General features: G+C 40.8%; 2 protein-coding genes across 4 annotated transcripts; one reads left to right on the top strand and one right to left on the bottom strand.

Moving 5' to 3' along the window:
* The first annotated feature begins 2,214 nt into the window (after positions 1 to 2,214).
* Positions 2,215 to 5,154, top strand: LOC110494565 (bcl-2-like protein 1). 2 transcript variants are annotated; one of them, XM_021569743.3, is made up of 3 exons: positions 2,215 to 2,420; positions 3,122 to 3,791; positions 4,049 to 5,154. In XM_021569743.3, the coding sequence occupies exons 2-3, from the start codon at positions 3,276 to 3,278 to the stop codon at positions 4,190 to 4,192; spliced, it is 660 nt and encodes a 219-aa protein (XP_021425418.1). In that variant the 5' UTR covers positions 2,215 to 2,420; positions 3,122 to 3,275; the 3' UTR covers positions 4,193 to 5,154. The 2 variants fall into 2 exon arrangements, with proteins under 2 accessions (XP_021425418.1, XP_021425419.1); XM_021569744.3 differs by having other exon boundaries at positions 2,257 to 3,008.
* Positions 5,155 to 8,376: 3,222 nt separating this feature from the next.
* Positions 8,377 to 21,182, bottom strand: gata1a (GATA binding protein 1a). 2 transcript variants are annotated; one of them, XM_021569745.3, is made up of 6 exons: positions 20,926 to 21,182; positions 19,068 to 19,304; positions 18,418 to 18,918; positions 9,739 to 9,884; positions 9,455 to 9,580; positions 8,377 to 9,193 (listed from the first exon to the last, which is right to left on the bottom strand). In XM_021569745.3, the coding sequence occupies exons 2-6, from the start codon at positions 19,279 to 19,281 to the stop codon at positions 8,906 to 8,908; spliced, it is 1,275 nt and encodes a 424-aa protein (XP_021425420.2). In that variant the 5' UTR covers positions 19,282 to 19,304; positions 20,926 to 21,182; the 3' UTR covers positions 8,377 to 8,905. The 2 variants fall into 2 exon arrangements, with proteins under 2 accessions (XP_021425420.2, XP_090062205.1); XM_090206079.1 differs by lacking the exons at positions 8,377 to 9,193; positions 9,455 to 9,580; positions 9,739 to 9,884 and adding an exon at positions 13,082 to 14,911 and having other exon boundaries at positions 20,926 to 21,157.
* Positions 21,183 to 22,415: the final 1,233 nt, after the last annotated feature.

Consider the following 22,415-nt stretch of genomic DNA (forward strand, 5'->3'; position numbering starts at 1 on the left):
TCGAGGGAGAAGACGTGGAAGCCTGAGAGGAAGACAACCAAAGCTTTAGTTTCTAGACTTTCATTTTACAGATGTATGTTAAATGTTTTTTGGGAGATGCGATGGATGATTCAATATTCCCTTTCTTTTGTTCAGTGAAATCATCCTATGTGGAGAGTCAACTCATTTAATTAAAGTTCAATTCGTAACTAATTATTTTATTTATTTTGGAAGGATTTAATAATTTGCAATTGTCTACTTATAATAAGGTAAAAGGTTTATGTTTCTGCCTCCATATAATATGGTACATTTATCCAATGCAAAAATAATCTACATTTAAATTGTATTAATATTAATTTGCATAGATTCCTGTTAATTCCAATGGAAAGTTTCCATCTCTGAATATTTCCCAAAATGTGCAACACTAACAGTACCAGTCAGAAGTTTGGGCACAACTACTCATTCAATAGTTTTAATTTGTACTATTTTCTACATTGTAGAATAATAGGTGACTACCTCATGAAGCTGGTTGAGAGAATGCAAAGCTCTCATCGAGGCAAAGGGTGGCTACTTTGAAGAATCTTAAATATATTTCGATTTCTCACTTTTTTGGTTACTACATGGAATCATGTGTTTTTTCATAGTTTTGATGTCAAAACTATGAAAAAACACATGATTCCATGTAGTAACCAAAAAAGTGAGAAATTGAAATATATTTAAGATTCTTCAAAGTAGCCACCCTTTGCCTTGATGAGAGCTTTGCATTCTCTCAACCAGCTTCATGAGGTAGTCACCTAGAATGCATTTCAATTAACAGGTGTGCCTTGTTAAAAGGTAGTTTGTGGAATTTCTTTCCTTGCTGCGTTTGAGCCAAATAGTTGTGTTATGACGAGGTAGTGGTGGTATACAGAAGTTAGCCCTATTTATGTCGAGAACAAATAAGCAAGGGGAAATTACAGTCCATTACCTTATTAACACGTGAAGGTCAGTCAATATGGAAAATGTCAAGAACTTTGAAAGTTTCTTCAAGTGCTGTCCCAAAAACCATCAAGCGCTATGATGAAACTGCCTCTCTTGAGGACCAACACAGGAAAGACCCAGAATTACCTCTGCTGCAGAGGATGATTTTGTTAGTTACCAGCATCAGAAATTGCAGCCCAAATAAATACATCACAGTGTTCAAATAACAGACACATCTCGGGCATCAAATTCATGGTCGAATTGCTGCAAAGAAACCACTTCTAAAGGACACCAATAATAAGAAGAGACTTGCTTGGTTCAAGAAACACGAGCAATGGACATTGGACCGGTGGAAATCTGTCCTTTGGTCTGAGTCCAAATTTTTTATTTTTACTTCCAGCTTCTGTGTTTTTGTGAGACGCAGAGTAGATGAACAGATGATCTCTGCATGTGTGGTTCCCACCGTGAAGCATGGAGGAGGAGGTGTGATGTGTGGGGGTGCTTTGCTGGTGACACTGATTTATTTAGAAATCAAGGCACATTTAACTATCTTGGCTACTGCAGCGATATGCCATGGTTGTGCTTTTTGGGACTATCATTTGTTTTTCAACAGGACAAGGACAAGGGCTATTTGACAAAGGAGAGTGATGGAGTGCTTCATCAGAAGACCTGGCCTCCACAATCTCCCGACCTCAACCCAATTAAGATGGTTTGGGATGAATTGGACCGAAAAGTGAAGGAAAAGCAGCCAACAAGTGCTCCGCATATGTGGGAACTCCTTCAAGACTGTTGGAAAAGCATTCCTGGTGAAGCTGGTTGACAGAATGACAAGAGTGCAAAACTGTCAAGGCAAAGAGTGGTTACTTTGAAGAATCTAAAATCTATATTTTGATTTGTTTAACACTGGTTACTACATGATTCCATAGTTTTGATGTCTTCAATATTATTATACAATGTTGAAAATATGTGTCCAAACTTTTGACTGGTGCTGTCAAGTCAGTTAAGAACTCACTCTTAGTTACAATGACGCCTACCCCAGCCAAACCTCGGCCAATTGTGCGCAGCCCTATGGGACTCCCAATCACAACCTGATGTGATACAGCCTGGATTTGAACTAGGGACACCTCTTGCACTGAGATGCAGTGCATTAGACGCTGCACCACTCTCTATACTAGAGATTATACTCCAAAATCTTTGTGGGAACACGTTGACATAAATATCTGAACACGGATAATCTGCCCGCGATAATTTGAACACGATCTCAACTTCCGGTGTGTCTTTGATTGGTGATTCATTTTGTTAGAAGGCGGAACATCCGATCTACGTGACAAAACTGGCCAATGGCATTATTGGCCTTCTCTCCGCTCCAATTCGCTTGAAATATGTCGTTATTTTAAATGCTTTTATGCACAAAAATGGAATTTACCTTTTAAAAAATCGATACTTATTTATTGAACGGTACTTGAGTCTTATTTGCAATTGTAAGTATGACAGACCATGATATTTTAAAAAGATTGGTTTAGAAATATTGCTATGGAGATGGGAAGCTTGTATAGTGAGTGTAAAAGCAGCTGTCATGTGTAGCTAGGTAGCGGCGATGCTAATTTGCTAGTTACGTATACATACATACATTTGACTTATTTTATGAATACCGTATTAGGAAATGTCTGCTTGTTTGTCACTTGTACCCTAGGTGGTATTAACTTGATCTCAATACGTTTGTTTTTGATCTTTGAAATCCATGTATATGGCAGTAGCGCAGCATTAACGCAAATACATTTTGACAATTTGGTATGCACTCTTGTCAAACGTGCTATAATGTAAAATAGTAGCTATATTAGTTGGTTCGTTGTATATAGCCAAAAAAGTGCATTGTTCGGTGGAAATGATTAACATGATGGTTATAGCTTTAGATAGCCAAGACCGATAGCTTGCTAACGTTACCTGACATCAAAGCGGCGCCCCAATGGTATGGCGTAATAAGTTTCATACAGTTATGTGTCAAAAAAATAAAAAATAAACATCTACCATACCCAACAGACCTGGGTTTAGCAGTGCAGTATTTCAAGGTGATTGTGATGCTGCTGGGGCAGAGTTCCATTCTTAATAACAATGAACAATAGAATCCAGTGTTTTCATGTTTTCTGCACCAGAGAATTTGTGAGTGTTTTTTTTCTTCCAGGGTATGATAACTTGTTGCAGCCCAGAGGAAACTGCCAGACAGCAAGCCTTTATTCCAGACATCTCAGTTAGTGTGAGGTATGGCAGAAGAGCCCTGGGAATCCAAATAGAGTGAAAAGTCAATGGCTAAAGAGGGTGCATAGAAGGTGGAAAAGATGTCTTACAGTAACAGGGAACTGGTGGTGTTTTTTATAAGCTATAGACTGTCCCAGAGGAATTATTCATGTTGTCAATTGGGGCTGGAGGGTGCAAGTGGACGGACTGACGGAGATGAGGCCATTGCAAATGGGTCTGTGGGGAACTACCGGAACAGCAGAAGCAATTTGGCGAAGCCCTCATCTCCACAGGGGGGCATGGAGCCAGTGAAAGCAGCACTACGGGACTCAGTGGATGAGTTTGAGCTACGCTACACCCGTGCCTTCAGTGACCTCTCCTCCCAGCTCCACATCACCCCTGCCACAGCCTACCACAGCTTTGAGAGTGTGATGGACGAAGTGTTCAGGGACGGGGTCAACTGGGGTCGCGTGGTGGGTCTGTTTGCTTTCGGCGGGGCCTTGTGTGTTGAGTGTGTTGAGAAGGATATGAGCCCGCTGGTGGCGCGCATCGCAGATTGGATGACCACCTATCTGGACAACCATATCCAGCCCTGGATCCAGAGCCAAGGCGGATGGGTAGGTTGGAGCTGATACTTTAATCTGCACATTATACATCCTTGTTATGGGATTTAGTAATACATTCTCATTGTCAACACTATTGTGTGTGTGTGCGCGTGCGTGCGCATCCTTTGCTGCACCCACTCTGAGAAATAGAGAATACCATGATAGACTATACTAAAGGGTGAAGCTACAGAGAAGTACTCTGGCAAACAGCTGGGCTGCTAACACATAGTTCACTGTATTAATCTTCCTCTGTCTCTGTTCCTTGAAAGGACCGTTTTGCAGAGATCTTTGGCAGAGATGCTGCTGCAGACGTTCGACGGTCCCAGGAGAGCATAATTAAATGGCTGCTAGTTGGGGTGATTCTGCTTTCAGGAGTGCTGGTCGGCACTCTCATCATGAAGAAACGCCAATGAAGTGGTGTAATATGAGCCACATCTAGTTTACCCCCAGCACATATAAACACAAAATCAACAAAAATATAACTTTTATAGTTTGTTTACATAAGCACAGTCTGCTTGTGCACTGACAGAAACCTTATGATTAGCCATGGCTATAACAGTTTTTGGGCAATGAATATGTAGCTTGGTGAGATGTCTCACAACTCACCTCTCCTGTCCTGCACTCTGTAACATTTGTTTTTACATTTGAAAAGTAATATGTAAAATAACATTTTATGACATTATTTTCTTACTTTTATAATTATTATTGGTTTTATTTTTAAAAAACTTGGATAGAGGGTGTTGCATTTGAGACTGGAGGTGCTTTAAATGGACCTGAAGCTATGCGTGAATGGGAAAACTACAGCTGGTGTGGTAGGACATAGGAGATTGTTTATGTATTTTTAGGTTTGTGTGTTACCCTTTACAGGGTTTTTTATTTTTAGGTTTGTGTGTTACCCTAGTACCAACTAAATACATTCTTTCCAAATTGACATTTGACCAATTACATTGAAGATTTTAGAATATTGTTTTTTTATTTTGTGTTAAAGGCCCAATGCTGCTGTTTTTATCTTCATATGTAATCATTTCGGTGCAACAATTAAGTACCTTACTGTGATTTCAATGAAAATGGTAATTTTTTTAAATTTATTTTTTACTCCCTTAGCAAGGGAATTTCAGCTAGGACTCTGGTTGTGGTCTTAGTAGGGAGGGGTAACAGCTCTTGCAAAATGGGCATTATCATCATTTTCACAGTATTCTACCAACCTCTTAGTGAAAATATATATAAAACATAGTAATATCATGTTTTTTACTGCATTGGGCCTTTAACTGAAACCTTTAGTTTCAATGTGACAATTTCTTTAAAATGTTACGTTCTTTCCTTGCTGTACTGGAGTTTCAGGCATGCACTAAATAATAAAACATTTATGTTTTAAGTGGGGGTTTTCTATGTGATTCACAGACAACATTTCAACACAGATAGTGAGAACATAGAGAAAATAATTAATTCAGATTTGTCCATGCTGCATTCTCATAATATGCCTTTAGGGGGTGCATGTTCTCAACAAATACAATTTCTGAAGCGACTATTTTTCACCCTCAAATCATGTGCAACATGTCAGGAATACCTTGTCCTGTTTCCCAGAGAAAGTGTTGCTCTGAAAAGTCTACCTCTAATATACTGCCAATATAACATTGTCTCTCGGAGCTCCTCGCTAGTAGAGTTTGGAAATTATCTACAGTACTGATGGCAGTGAAACATCCAACTTGGTTTGGAATCATAGTCCTTCTACCCTTGCACAATTAAAAGAAGACATCACAATCCCTTTTAATTTAATATTTGAATGTATATCATTGTAAACACCAATGATGTGTAATACGAGCCACATCTAGTTTACCTCCAGCACATAAACGCTAAATCAACGAAAATAGAACTTAAGAGTTTGTCATGTTTACATAAGCCCAGTCTGCTTGTGCACTGACATGATTAGCCCTGGCTATAACAATCCCTTTGAATTCAATATTTGTATATATATACATGTAGTTGTAAATAATGTATATTTATTTCTTATCCTACTTTTTTGTCTTTTTCAACGTAAATGTATATTCAAGAGCAGGTACAGAACATGTACAGCACATACAAAACATAACTGCAGTCATTTCACAAGAGCAGAATTAGATTCACATAGTGGTGTTTTTTCTTACACAATGTTTGATGTTTTACTCTGAAAAATGATCACATAGGCTGATACCAAACTTTTAGGTTATTTCTGATAACATACTAATATATCTATTCATTGGAGTGTACGATATTCAAAACACATGAAGCAATGACTTCTCAAAGAATAATACTGAAAGTGTCAATGGAATAGACAGATGGGAACCAACGGATGGCCTGTGGTTGCTAATCTCTCCCTGTCATTTTTTGCCATTTCCCCAAACCATAGCTGGCCGCACCAGCAGATAAAGCCAATTAAGGAAAGGCTGAATAAACTATGGAAACTCACCAGCCTCTAGGAGAATCTAACTCTTACTCTTCATATTCTCATGTCATATTCACTAACTCAACTTTTGTTTAAGCTCACAAAACAGTGAGAGGAAGAAAAACAGGCAAAGTTGTGTATTCAAAAATAAATTATTATAGAGAGCATGTATTGTATATATACTATATATAATATTAGGAGGGATAGAGATGGCTGAATTCTCAGTGATTTATTTCATATACATTGGCTTGACACTATGGTCAGAGAGCCCTGGAAATCATACTGTATGAAGTTCATTTTTGATATGCATTCTTCAAAAGCAGGCTGAAGACGATTATGATCCGCTCTCATAATGAAAGTGGATGTAAGCTTGAGTCTAGGTGGCATGTCCCTATGTTCACTGGCTCTTCTTGCAACAGGGTGGTGTGCTCACAAGGCTGAAACAAAATGTGGCATAAATAAAGGTCCAATGTGGCATAAATAAAGGTAATGTCAGAGTCCTTTCTCCCTGTGACCGTCATGTCAGAGTCCTTTCTCCCTGTGACCGTCATGTCAGAGTCCTTTCTCCCTGTGACCGTCATGTCAGAGTCCTTTCTCCCTGTGACCGTCATGTCAGAGTCCTTTCTCCCTGTGACCGTCATGTCAGAGTCCTTTCTCCCTGTGACCGTCATGTCAGAGTCCTTTCTCCCTGTGACCGTCATGTCAGAGTCCTTTCTCCCTGTGACCGTCATGTCAGAGTCCTTTCTCCCTGTGACCGTCATGTCAGAGTCCTTTCTCCCTGTGACCGTCATGTCAGTGAAGCGTGGATTCAAGGGTGTATAAACACAACTTTGCAAATGACTGTTTACATCTAGATCTGGTCCATTGAATCTATTTGTCGGGATTTATGTCCACAGCTTGGCATGTTTAAGAAGATATTATTGTGTTTTTGAAAATAAGTTTATGTACAGGAATGTACAGTAATACTGAAGTCAAAATTATTATCTTTAGAGAGCTGCTCACAAATGTAGCCTTCTTTATGGTCATGCCTCATGAATAGCTTGACACCACAAATAACGTTTTTTATTCAAATGTGACTGTTGTCATACTGTCATTTATTAGTTTGATATTATCATTGGATTAATATTACTGTGATAATCATTATTGTTAGATTGATGTGTCTGTTTAGATTGAATAGTCTGTCTATTGTTAGATTAAGTCTGTTGAAGCATGCGTGACCATTGGGCTGAGTACCTATGTGCACTGCAGAGCCTCTTAGTGAGTAACTGGAGGGGAGTGTGTATGATTGGCTTTTGGCAGCAGGTGGGTGGTTTAGAGTGTGGCTTCAGTGATAAGTTATCAGTAGTCCGACAGCCACTGTACTGAATAACCCCAACCCCACTCCCCACCATGAAATAGAAAAAGAGACTTTCGAGGTCACAACTTCTATATTATATTGAGATGTACTTGTCCATACCAATCTGTACATATAGCAGGTTGAATGTTGCCTAGTTCAGCCATGCTACATTTTACATTCAAAAAATGTCATTTAGCAGATGCTTTTATCCAGAACGACTTACAGTTAGATATTATCACATCGTATTGATTTGAATATATTTATTCTGCCTGTATTCTGATTTTAATCAGAACATCAAACTGTCATATCATATTTGTTTCTGAGTTATTACAAAGCAAATGTTGTTTGTTGTTAATACATGACCTTTGCGTTCACGCACCATAGCAAACAGCAGGGAAATGGTGTAATGCATGAAACACCATGAGCATGCAGGTGTTTGTGGAACACTATGTGCCCATGGTGTGTGTGTTTGTGCGCATGTGTCATTTTTTGTTCACCTAACGGTAAGTAATGCCACATCAATCTACATTTAGAACCTGGCACAAGTTCCTCACTTGAGTTAAATGTTTTGTCACTTTCCCGCAGCTTAATGGAAAACCGAGGATTTGCATGTCTGGTGCTTCCAATACAATTCCACTGTCAGAGCCTTACCCCAACAGAACCTGGACAAAGACACCATTATACCTCAGCAAGTGAGAGTACAATGCCACTATAGTGATACTCACTGCAGCACCTGAAACAGTGCTGATAATTTAAATACCATTTACACATTGAAAATGACCAACTTGTGCCTAAAACCCAGGTATTTGTTTAGTAATTAACCAGAAATAATATAGAAGTTTTCTTAATATTACCATTCATGTTTTATTGTTTATGTGGAGCTTGTAAGAAATGACAAATATAGAAATGTAGCAAATGCAAAACAATTTCACATTTGAATGCCCTTTCACATTGGTCTACTAAAATCATAAACATTTGAAAGGGATGTGGCAACTGTAGTCGGTGCGTATTTACAAAATACAGCTACAAGCTCATACCAGTGTTAGCCGTATCAATGACCACAGTGGGACGTATAAACTTTACTTTTATTGTTTTACTTTTCAGAAACATAGAATATGCCTTTTAACAAAATACAGTCAAATTATTCTGTAAAAGTTTAAATTTTTTGATCTTGAAAAAATTTGCCACCATATTATGACCAGTGTTTAGACAAGATCAACTTCACACACAAAATTGGTAAGCAAGTATAAATGCATTTATGTACAGGGCATCCATTGCTACAAAGAAGCTTTTCCTCAGTAGGCTACTTTGTGTCTGTATGCTCTGTATGGTGCTGCCTTTATGGGTCTGCATATGCCCAGGTCTGTTTCACACCAGAGTGGGCACCATGGCAGTGTTAGGGTGTTGGGTGTAGGACAGGTTGGCAGATGGGTGCAGGCCGGAAGGGGGGGGGAGGAAGTGAGGGGTGTGGCTGTAGGAGAGCAGTGACCCTGGGCCCAGGGAGTAAGGGCCCCCGTGGTAATCGAGGGTGGGACCCTGTGATAGGTCAGGGTATTGCTCCAACATGGCACTCATCTTGCCCTTCTTGTTCTTGTTGGACACTTTACGGTTTCGTGTTTGGATACCGTCTTTCTTCATAGTAAGGGGTCTGTTGACCTGTGAAAAGAGAAGTGTGCCTTTACTTCATATACATAAGTTAGTACATTCTCTTTCTCCGTTATTACCCTGAAACTACTATACTACATGAGGTAGATCTAAAACAAACCGCTATTGCGGTTCAATGACTAGGGTTCAGTAGCTTGGAGTTGTGTGGGGTTTTGTCTTTTTAACCAGTGAAGGGGTGCTAGCTAGAAGCTGGTAATAGTAGCTCTCTAGCAGTCAGTATACTGTATCAGTGTATCTTGTTCATTGACTCACGTTGTGCAGCTTGAAGTAGAGTCCACAGGCGTTGCACACAGGCTCACCGCTGGCGTTCCGTCTCCACAATGTGGTGGTGCTGGTGTTACAGTTGGCACATTGTGTCCCAGCCCGCTTACTGATAATCTGAAACAGAGAGAGAGGAATGTACATCAATTCTGTGGATGAAAGGTGAGTTCCAATGTTCATTTGGAATCTTTGAGTTTTTCAATCAGTAGATTGGCATGTCAACACAATAGAATTTACAACTGATTAGCTTATCCAATCCTTGTGCCATATCATACCAGTCTTTTCTTTGGCCGGATCAGGGGACGGTTTTGGCCATTCATCTTGTGATAAAGCCCACAGGCGTTACACAGGTAGTGTCCTGTCCCATCTCGACGCCATAGAGGGGTGTTAGTGGCTCCACAGTTGACGCACTCCCTGGCGTCTACCACAAATCACAAACACACTACATCAGTCTCCTACCAGTCATTTGTCCCAAAGAATACTCTGAAATCCCAAAGGATGTTCAGAGGAAAGCATGGGTGGATTGGCCATCTGGAAATTCTGGCAAATACCTATTGGGCTGGACCATTTTTTAGTTGGGTGGGCTGGTTGAAATTAATACACAAAACTTAAACTATATAAAAATAAAACAATTCAAAAACCTAACATGGCTGGCGGACCATGGGCACGTTGCGCAATTTCTTAATATAAACTGGACAAAAATGTAAACCCAACATGTAAAGTGTTGGTCCCATGTTTCATGAGCTGAAATATAAGATCCCCAGAAATGTTCCATATGAACAAAAAGCTTCTTTCTCTCAAATTTGGTGCACATATTTGTTCACATCCCTGTTAGTGAGCATTTCTACTTTGCCAAGATAATCCATCCACCTGACAGGTGTGGCATATCAAGAAGCTGATTAATTCTTATGGATCAGATCCCGTTAGCGGGATTGATTTGACAACACCCGGTGAAATGGCAGAGCGCCAAATTCAAATTAAATTATTCAAAATATTTAACTTTTATACAATCACAAGTGCAATACACCAAATTAAAGCTGAACGTGTTGTTAATCCAGCCACCATGTCAGATTTCAAAAAGGCGGAGCGAGCTTCAGGTCACGCGCCCCAAACAAAAGAGTACACTTGGCTATACACCCAGAATGGAAAGGGCTACTTCTTCACTACTCAAAGGAAAAACATCAACCAATTAGGAACTGCAAGCATATTTCTATTAAAACTGGCTTGCCATAGAAAACCAATAGAAAATAGATTGTCCTCAAAAAACAAATTCGCTGGATGGATTGTGCTTGGGGTTTCGCCTACCAAATCAGTTCTGTTATACTCACAGACATTATTCAAACAGTTATAGAAACTTCAGAGTGTTTTCTATCCAAATCTTCTGGGCCTGAGTAGCAGGCAGTTTACTTTGGGCATGCTTTTCATCCGGACGAGAAAATACCGCCCCCTAGCCCAGAGAGGTTATTAAACAGCACGATCATTACACAGGTGCACCTTGTGCTGGGGACAATAAAAGGCCACTCTAAAATGTGCAATTTTGTCACACAACACAATGCCACAGATGTCTCAAGGTTTGAGGGAGCATGCGATTGGCATGCTGACTGCAGGAATGTCCCCCAGAGCTGGTGCCAGATAGTTGAATATTAATTTCTCTACCATAAACCGCCTCCAACGTCGTTTTAGAGAATTTGGCAGTACGTCCAACTGGCATCACAACCGAGACCATGTGTAATCATGCCAGCCCAGGACCTCCACATCCGGCTTCTTCACCTACAGGAGAGTCTAAGACCAGCCACCCGGACAGCTGTTGAAACTGAGGACTAATTTATTTTATTTATTTTTTATTTAAATTTGTAAAAATGTTTACCCCCTTTTTCATGGTATCCAATTGGTAGTTACAGTCTTGTCTCATCGCTGCAACTCCCGTGTGGAGAGGCGAAGATCGAGAGCCGTGCATCCTCCGAAACACAACCCAACACAATGCCCACTTAATCTGGAAGCCAGCCGCACCAATGTGCTGGTCGCGATAGAGCCTGGACTCAAACCAAGAATCTTTAGTGGCATAGCTAGCACTGCGAAGCAGTGCCTTAGACCACTGCGCCACTCAGGAGACCTGAGGAGTATTTCTGTCTAAAATGAAGCCCTTTTGTGAGGAAAAACTCATTCTGATTGGCTGGGCCTGGCTCCCTAGTAGGTGGGCCTGGCTCACAAGTGGATGGGCCTATGCCCTCCCATGGCCAGCCATGGCTGCGCCCCAGCCCAGTCAAGTGAAATCCATAGATTAGGGCCTAATGTAACGGTTTTCTTCTTCCTCTGACGACGAGTATGAAATATCGGACCAATGCGCAGTGTGGTAAGTGTCCATAATATATTTAATAAACTGAACACAGAATATAAAAGAACAAGAGAAATAAATGAAAAAAGACGAAACAGTTCTGTATGGAAAACACAGACACCTAAGTATGGTTCTCAATCAGAGACAACGATTGCCAGCTGCCTCTGATTGGGAACCATACCAGGCCAAACACATAGAAATAGAAAACATAGAACACAAAACATAGAATGCCCACCCCAACTCACGCCCTGAGCAAACTAAAATGGAGACATAAAAAAGGAGCTAAGGTCAGGACGTGACACCTAATGAATTTATTTCAATTGACTGATTTCCTTATATGAACGGTAACTCATTAAAATTGTTGAAATTGTTCGATGTTGCGTTTATATTTTTGTTTAGTATATAATGAGCCTTTGGCTGATTAGTGTGCAACGGACAGTTTTGTGATAGGCTGAGCTGAGGTCATGCAAACTCACATTCAAAGTCAAATGCGACATCAGCAGAGACCTGTTCTGACTCCCAGACTCTAGTGTCATCAGTTAGACAGCTAAGATCATGGATAGTAAAAAACAGAAAGAGCTCCTATAAATGTAGAAAGAGTACATGGCTACTGCTGGCTAACACCTTTGTCCCGAAGCAACAGTTAGCCTTGAGCTAGCTTCGAGCTAGGCCCATCTCCCAGCTAGCCGAAGAGGTCTACCAGCTAATTCTTGGGCTACATCACCTCTTTTGCCAATTGGCCTGGGCCCTTTATTGCCAACACGGAGCCGCGCCGATCCATCACTATCCATTATTACGTCTGCTGACGTAATCGTCCGAGGTGGTTTCAACAGGCTTTTCCGTTGCGACGTCGCGAAGACCCATCTGCTAGCCCCGGCCCGCTAACTTTCTGAATCGCCGTGTCTCCAGCTCGCCTAGCGTAGTAGCGATGACCGAACGGCTCCCTGACTCACCTATTGCTGCTTATTGGACCCTATGATCACTCGGCTACACATGCCTCTCCCTAATGTCAATATGCCTTGTCTACTGCTGTTTAGGTTAGTTATTATTGTTTTATTTCACTGTAGATCCCCCAAACCCGCCCAACATGCCTTAGATAGCTCTTTCGTCCCACCCCCCACACATTTTGAGACCTCACCTGGCTTAACTTGTGCCACCAGAGACACAACCTCTCTCATCGTCACTCAGTGCCTAGGTTTACCTCCACTGTATTCACATCCTACCATACCCTTGTCTGTACATTATGCTCTGAATCTATTCTACCACACCCAGAAATCTGCTCCTTTTATTCTCTGTTCCCAACGCACTAGACTACCAGTTCTTATAGCCTTTAGCCGTACCCTTATCCTACTCCTCCTCTGTTCCTCTGGTGATGTAGAGGTTAACCCAGGCCCTGTAGCCCTCAGCACCACTCACATTCCCCAGGCGCTCTCATTTGTTGACTTCTGTAACCGTAAAAGCCTTGGTTTCTTGCATGTTAACATTAGAAGCCTCCTCCCTAAATTTGTTTTATTCACTGCTTTAGCACACTCAGCCAACCCAGATGTCCGAGCCGTGTCTGAATCCTGGCTTAGGAAGGTCACCAAAAATTCTGAAATTTCCATCCCCAACTACAACATTATCCAACAAGATAAGATAAGAACTGCCAAAGGGGGCGGAGTTTCAATCTACTGCAGAGATAGCTTGAAGTGTTCTGTCATACTATCCAGGTCTGTGCCCAAACAATTCAAGGTTCTACTGGTCATGGGTCCACCTCAGCCACGGTCAAGGTCCTAAACAATATCATAAACGCCGTCGATAAAAGACAGTACTGTACTGTGCAGCCGTCTTCATCGACCTGGCCTAGGCTTTCGACTCTGTCAATCATCGCATTCTTATCGGCAGACTCAATAGCCTTGGTTTCTCAAATGACTGCCTCGCCTGGTTCACCAACTACTTCTCAAATAGACCTCTGGCAGTCTCTATGGGGTGCCACGGGGTTCAAACCTCGTGCCGACTCTTTTCTCTGTATATATCAATGATGTCGCTCTTGCTACGAGTGATTCTCTGATCCACCTCTAAGCAGACGACACCATTCTGTATACATCTGGCCCTTTGGACACTGTGTGAATAAACCTCCAAATGAGCTTCAATGCCATACAACACTCATTCCGTGGCTTCCAACTGCTTTTAAATGCTAGTAAAACTAAATGCATGCTCTTCAACAGATTGCTGCCCGCACCCGCCCGCCCGACTAGCATCACTACGCTGGACGGTTCTGACTTAGAATATGTGGACAACTGCAAATAACTAGGTGTCTGGTTAGACTGTAAACTCTCCTTCCAGACTCACATTAAGCATCTCCAATCCAAAATTAAATCTAGAATTGTCTTCCTATTTCACAACAAAGCCTCCTTCACTCATGCTGCCAAACATACCCTTGTAAAACTGACTATCCTACTGATCCTCAACTTCGGCGATCATTTACAAAATAGCCTCCAACACTCAACACAGCAAATTGGATGTAGTCTATCACAGTGCCATCCGTTTTGTCACCAAAGGCCCATATACTACCCACCACTGCGACCTGTATGCTCTCATTGGCTGGCCCTCGCTTCATATTCGTCTCCAAACCCGCTGGCTCCAGGTCATCTATAAGTCTTTGCTAGGTAAAGCCCCGCCTTATCTCAGCTCACTGGTCACCATAGCAACACCCACCCGTAGCATGTGCTCCAGCAGGTATATTTCACTGGTCATCCCCAAAGTCAACATGTCCTTTGTCCTCCTTTCCTTCCAGTTCTCTGCTGCCAATGACTGGTACGCATTGCAAAAATCACTGTACCTGTACACAGTCCATCTGTAAATACCACACCCAACTACCTCATCCCCCATATTGTTATTTTTTTTATTTGTTGCTCTTTTGCACCCCAGTAACTCTACTTGCACATCATCATCTGCACATCTATCACTCTTACTACATTTGCACACACTGTACATAGATTTTTATATTGTGTTGTTGACTGTACGTATGTTTATCCCATGTGTACCTCTGTGCTGTTGTTTTAGTTGCACTGCTTTGCTTTATCTTGGCCAGGTCACAGTTGTAAATGAGAGCTTGTTCTCAACTGGCTTACCTGGTTAAATAAAGGTGAAATAAAAAAATAAAGAAAACAAAAAACATTCTACATTGTCACCTCAATCAAGTTTATTGGGAGGCTAAAAGCATGATTTAGTCAAAGAGTAAAGTGCATTATGCTCATGATTCCTGTATTAAAACTGTCTGCCCTGCCCCTGTGCCTGTGCACTCGCTGAGGCCTGCTGCTGTGATGAGTGAGCCACTCTCCTCTCCCCCACATGTGCTTGAGAGAAAAATGTGTTCTGATCGTATAACATTTCCAGTGGTGGAAAAAGTACCCAACCATCATACTTGAGTAAAAGTAAAGATACCTTAATAGAAAATGACTCGAGTAAAAGTAATAGTCACCCAGTAAAATTCTACTTGAGTGAAAGTAGTAGTAGTCAAAAATATAAATAATAAAGTACTTAAGTAGTACTTTACGCCACTGAACATTTAAAAATGCAAATGCAGTTAAAACACAGCTTTGGAAGCTTCATTCCCTTGTCACTGTCAAAGAGAGGAGGGTCTCAGCTTTCTGTAGTTATAATTGTTATTTCTCAACTCTGAATATTCAGCTCAATAGCTACTATTTGGTATAGCTTTGAGGTATTGAGTAGAACTTGAGCGAAATGCAATTGTTGTTGAGGGCATAGGCCTATAGGTCTCATTGTTAATACTGTAGGGCTGTTAAGGTGAACATATTGCCACCACACAATCAAATTCACAATAAAATTCCACATGACCATTTAGTCATGGTAACTTGGCTTCTCCAAGCTCTGATGCTGCTGATGGTCATTAGTAGCCTACCAAACTTGACAACTGTCGGGTACCCAGGACTCTATCTAAAGCGGCCAAATAACTTCTTAAAATGAAGCACATTAATCTTCTTTACAACGGGTGTAGAGCCTAACAGAAATACATAGGCAGCACGAGTTTCAAATTTGGGGAAAATCATTTTCACCATAAAAATGCACCTTTATAATAAAGGTGCATTTGCATAATCGCATTTGCGGTCATTTTTGAGAACAGTGTTTTCCGCTAATGAATTGCACTATCGACAAATCACACTTTTTTAGCCCACTGCCGTGTGCGCATTGCTACACTTATAATATGAAGAAATAGTCTAATAGTTTATCTGATCTGTTGTATTAGCCTAATTTCTTTTTTAAAAAAAATTGATGCGAGTGGTTGTATTAATTTGGGATCTATCGCATCCCACAACTGTCCCAGAGCATGTTTGGAATATTTATTTATTGCACAGAAGGACAAGTTGTCCAATAGAAGAGGTCAACTTCTGTACGATGGGGGCTAGTAGATTGACATGGGCTAATGCTTTTGCCTGCTCATCTTATTGGCTGACGAAAAGTAGGCTAAATTTGGACAGTTCTTCTAACATCTTCAATATGCGCCTCGGAATTTGATAAGAGGGACACGTGCAATTGCATCCCCGATGTGCCTGTCTTCACTTGTAGCCTACTTCTTAGCTGTGACAAGGACCTGACCACGTGATGGCCATTAGCTAATAAGAATTTAGATATCTGAGAAAGCCATGTGAGTGAGAGTGCTTTGGAGCACAGCAGCCGGGAGAATGGAATTAATAATTACACTGAACAAAAATATAAACGCAACAAGAGACTTTAAAATATTTGACTGAGTTACAGTTCATATCAGGAAATCAGTCAATTTAAATACATTCATTAGGCCCTACTATATGGATTTCACAAGACTGGAAATACAGATATCCATCTGCTGGTCACAGATGCCTTAATAAAAGGTAGGGTCGTGAATCAGAAAACCAGTCAGTATCTGGTGTGACCACCATTTGCCTCCAAAAAGTTGATCAGGCTGTTGATTGTGGCCTGTGGAATGTTGTCCCAGTTCCTCTTCAATGGCTGTGCGAAGTTGCTGGATGAGTGAAGGATGCAGCATGAGTGAAGGATGCTTTGTTGCGAAATAGGAAGCCAATTCTAGATTTAACTTTGGATTGGAGATGTTTGATATGGGTCTGGAAGGAGAGTTTACAGTCTAACCAGACACCTAAGTATTTGTAGTTGTCCACGTATTCTAAGTCGGAGCCGTCCAGAGTAGTAATGTTGGACAGGCGGGTAGGTACAGGTAGCGATCGGTTGAAGAGCATGCATTTAGTTTTACTTGTATTTAAGAGCAATTGATGTTGATTTTGATGTTGATTGATGTAATGATCATAGAGTTTATCAGCTTTTTGATATGCCACACCCGTCAAGTGAATGGATTATCTTGGTAAAGGAGAAATGCCCACTAACAGGGATGAAAACAAATTTGTGTACAAAATTTTGAGAGATATAAGCTTTTTGTGCATATGGAAAATTGCTGGGATGTTTTATTTCAACTCATGAAACATGGGACCAACACCTTACATGTTCCGTTTCTACTTTTGTTCAGTGTATTATATTCAGCCCAATGGCACAACGCCCATTTTGGCCGCAAAAGGCATGGATTGTTTAGGGGGCATTGCGGCCACACAAGGGGGATGCCACCGGGAAATTCGAGGCCTGGTGAGAATATTATCAAGTGTTTGTCAAATTGTAAATGAGTGACTGTTGAAGTGTGTGCACCCTGCAAAAAAAACAAAGAAAAGCTCATGCCTTTCATCCAACCTTTTTCAAATCATCATTAGAGTCGCATCATGCAGCCTTAGAATGTATTAAAAATCTAAACATATAGCCAGCCAGTGGTGGAAAAAGTACCCACTTGTCATTCTTGAGTAAAAGTAAAGGTACCTTGAAGGAAAACTCAAGTAAAAGTGAAAGCCACCCAGTAAAATCCTACTTCAGTAAAAACCTAAAAATATTTGAATTTAAATATACTTAAGTATCAAAAGTAAAAATATAAATCATTTCAAATTCCTTATATTAAGCAACCCAGATGGCATGCTTTTCTTTTTTTTTTTTTTTTAAATGTACCCATATCAGGGCCTAACATAAAGACAACTCAGAGAATGCTATTCTGTTTTTCTGAAATAGACTACATTTTCTTCATATCATGTTTCTTTAAACCTGTCTAAAATAAATAATGGATTCATTGTGATGGTGTAGGCTATATTAAATGGATTTAAAATTGATTAAATGGACTTTTTAAAATGTAGATGTTCCAAATGTCTGCATCAGTGAATTGTAGGCTGTACATGGAAGCCAGGAGATGCTTAACTTGTTTATGTTAATTAACTGTCAATTACCATGAGACCGGCAGTTATTTTCTTTACAGTCACCGGCTGACAAAATGTAATGACCCCCACAGCCCTACTGTAGGTGGTAGCCTACAACTGCAAAGTTTTTTTAGGACATTACATTTACTGTTGGATGAATACATGGCTACTAGCAGTGGGTATTATATTTAGAGTTAGCAATCTAGTTCATGTGTTTTGAGTTTCCACTTCCTCAGGTATTGAACCCCAAATAATTAGCCTACGATATTAGTTAGTGCACATAAAGATGTCTGTAATTAATCTCTACTGAACCCCCCCAAAATCTGGATTTTGCTCACCTGGTGGGGACAGCCTCATCTTATTACGTAGTTTGGGAGAGTAGGAGGAGGGGTTAATCCATGCCCCTGGAGAGTAGAGGCCTGCTGTGCTGTAGTCCTGTGGAGAGGTTATGTACGAGCTGTAGGGGCCCAGCATCTGCGAGTGGGAGTGGGGAGATGGTGTGTAAACACCCCCAGCAGCTGAAGTCAGATTCAGAAAACTGCTTCCACCACCTCCCCCTAAAGGACTCAAGCGCTCGGCCTTCAAGGCCTCCTGAAGCCTGGGACTTTCCTTGCCATCCCTGCCTGGAGAGGAGTACCCATTTCTGCAGGAAAACGAGGATGTGGCACTGGAGGCATAAAGGGAGGTTGGGGTGTGTGGGTGCAGTGGAGTCTTGGTGAAAGGGTTACTGGTCCAAGTAGAGGTTGATGGGTTGTAAGGAGAGCTCAGAGAGTGGCTTCCAGGCCCTTCCAGCCATTGGAGGCTGCTTGGGAGAGAGGGTGAGGAGTACACTTGGCGAACTGTATGAGAGAGATACAATAGAAGGGCATAGTTGTCAGGGGAGTCCCTCATTACACATTTTTCAAATACTTTTATATTCAATGTTAATTTAAACTCTGAAAGGTCAACATAAACGTTGTAAAGTTATGTAAGGTTCCACACTGCTGACCTGAGCTGTGTCTGTAGGCTGATGGAGCCCTGCTGTGGCTGGGGTTGGAGAAGTAGGAGGGCAGGCTGGTGAAATCAGTCTCATGGTTGGAGAAGAAGGGCTCTCCCTCCTCTCCTGGAGGTAGTAAGCCAGGCTCTGAGGAGAAGCTGGCCAGGGGATCAGAGCTGAGCAGAGCCGGAGACACCCAGTGAGACTGTTCAGTGGAATCCTCCATGTTTACAGAGATAACCACTGACTCTGAAACAACAGAAAGGATTTGGAGAAATCTGCCATTCTTAGGGAGTCCCGGGGAATAGATCTAGTTGGGACCTGATTTGACCTATGGCAACAACCAGACAGGACCGGCATCTCAGTAGGCCGATGTGATTTACATTCAAGTGTTTACAAATAATGTTGTTTGTGTGGATGCCATTTTAAAGAAACCCATGTAACTTCAAGACATGATGGTCCCTCGACAGCAGCAGTTCTTTTCTAACTTCCCTTTCAAGAATCCTCATTTGCCCGTGGCTGAAAGTAGACCCTAATAATTAATAAACCTATCTGAAATTACAAACAGTGAATAAACGTTTGCTGACTACAACAAATGACCTTTATAGGAATTCATATTATTATTGTAAAAACAGAAATTGAGAGAAACATCCCTGGGCTAAAACATTGAGTTCTTCTAAGGAAAAAACAAATAAAAATTGTAATAATGAAATTGAATTTCCATTGAAAATTAATTCAATGGAAATAATCTGTTTATAGATGTTCAGCACTTGCATGGTGCTGGTGCTTAGATAATTTGATATAGTTCAGTGACAATTTTGCATAATATAAAGTGAGTTTATCACATTTAATGGAATTGATGGTATAATGTAACAAATAGTTATTGTAGCCAAAACAAATAATGAATCTCTTGAAACAACGGAAGTATGGTCTGCTCTGTAACACACAGTGCAGGGTGTTAGTAGGGTGTTAGTAGTTAGTAGTAGACACAATGTTGCACCATATCTTTAGTCACTTGTGATAAGAGAAAAGAGGATCATAATAGGGTCTGATGGAGTCTGAGAAAATCAGATAGACTACATTATTGTCCTACTTTATATACCTAGCATCTAGCATATGATGGAATCAACTAATCTCATCTGATTTAGTAGAAATCTATTGTCACACATTTACTGCTGACTAACAGCCGGTGGACCATAGAAAACCACTGTTATGGAACTTCTCTTAATAAAAAACTTGTGCATAATAAATCAATGCTATCACTGCAATGACAACAACAACAAAACAATTTGCCCAAATAATCACAATAGGAAATAGTGAAATGACACTGTAAATATCCAATGGTATAGCAGAGTTTTACTCTCATTGTATACCAGCCGTTATGGCAAAAATAAATAGATGTCAAAATTGTAAAGTGAAATAGTTACAATTCAAAATGTTAATTAATTGAATGAAAATGCTTTATGTTAAATTAAGATTCAACTCAAATTATTAATCCAACTAAATACTAGCATACTAGCAATAAAGACATGATGAGCAATTAAGACCCATGTTGATAAGTGTACACTTGTCTGGATATAAATAATTCAACCATGCCCTCCTTTACTGTAACTGTAGTGTTACAGTTGTAGCTAGGGTTACCAAAATGTAACATGATGAAAAAGTTTAAGAACTTTATCTAACGAAGCCATTGCCACTTATCACTTTTATCTCCCATAGTGTTGCAGCCAATCAAACAACGAATGATCTGGAGTAATGCAGAATGAGAACTTCCACAGGTTCTAGTTTCACACCATTACACGTCCACTGTCACTCACAGGCTGATAGTGTGTACAGTGGCACTGTAATGTGACAGAAAAGCTGTACCTACCTGAGGTCCCTGTGAGGAGTGGATGTCAAAGGTGAGGAAAGTACGGCCGCAGTAGAAGGATACCCAACTAGGTGAGAGATTAAGAGATCAGCCTGAGGTTTGTATCTGTGTATGTGTGGGAAAATCTCCAGAAGACTAACTGAGTTCTAGAACCCCTCGAAAATGACTGAGATTAAGGTTAGAAAGGGTGCGATGGGAGGGGTTGGGAGAACTTTTTTGAAAGACACACCTCCTTGTCCTGCTATACCAAGAGATCTAATTTGTCTGTTAGGGTAGACTCACTATAGTTAGTTAGTTACTATAGTTAGTTATAGTTAGTGTTGTATAAAAAAGGGGAGTTGATGGGTATTCATGTGGCTTGTGTCAGTAATATCTGGACTAGCCGACTAAACTCAGCTCCACGATTTACAATAGATTTGAACTGCAACTAGTGTGGGGGGACTGGAGCTCCAACGTCACATAAAATTATTTATTTTGATCAAAAACGACACATTTCAGCACCCCAACAATAGACTGTAAATGCGTGCTGTTCTTTGGGTGCTGAAATCTGTCATTTTTTTATAACATTTTCATTTTATGTTTGGTCGGAGCTCCAGTCCGCCCACACTAGTCGCCGCTCAACTCTATCTCAAATCGTGGGGTTGAGTTTGGTGGCTACAGTTGAAGTCAGAAGTTTACATACACCTTAGCCAAAGACATCTAAACTCAGTTTTCACAATTCCTGACATTTAATCCTAGTAAAAATTCCCTGTCTTAGGTCAGTTAGGATCACCACTTTATTTTAAGAATGTGAAATGTCAGAATAATAGTAGAGAGAATTATTTATTTCAGCTTTTATTTCTTTCATCACATTCCCAGTTGGTCAGAAGTTTACATACACTCAATTAGTTTTTGGTTGCATTGCCTTTAAATTGTTTAACTTGGGTCAAACGTTTCGGGTAGCCTTCCACAAGCTTCCCACAATAAGTTGGGTGAATTTTGGACATTCCTCCTGACAGAGCTGGTGTAACTGAGTCAGGTTTGTAGGCCTCCTTGCTCGCACACATGTTTTCAGTTCTGCCCACACATTTTCTACAGGAATTGAGGCCAGGGCTTTGTGATGGCCAATCCAATACCTTGACTTTGTTGTCCTAAAGCCATTTTGCCACAACTTTGGAAGTATTCTTGGGGTCATTGTGCATTTACAAGATCCATTTGCAACCAAGCTTTAACTTCCTGACTGATGTCTGGAGATGTTGCTTCAATATATCCACATCATTTCTCATCCTCATGATGCCATCTATTTTGTGAAGTGCACCAGTCCCTCCTGCAGCAAAGCACCCCCACAACATGATGCTGCCACCCGTGCTTCACGGTTGGGATGGTGTTCTTTGGCATGCAAGCCTCCCCCTTTTTCCTCCAAACATAACGATGCTCATTATGGCCAAACAGTTCTATTTTTGTTTCCTCAGACCAGAGGACATTTCTCCAAAAAGTACAATCTTTGTCCC

This window comes from Oncorhynchus mykiss, chromosome 17 (genome assembly GCF_057628025.1).
Source record: "Oncorhynchus mykiss isolate SJ-2025 chromosome 17, ASM5762802v1, whole genome shotgun sequence".
NCBI classification, from domain to species: domain Eukaryota; kingdom Metazoa; phylum Chordata; class Actinopteri; order Salmoniformes; family Salmonidae; genus Oncorhynchus; species Oncorhynchus mykiss.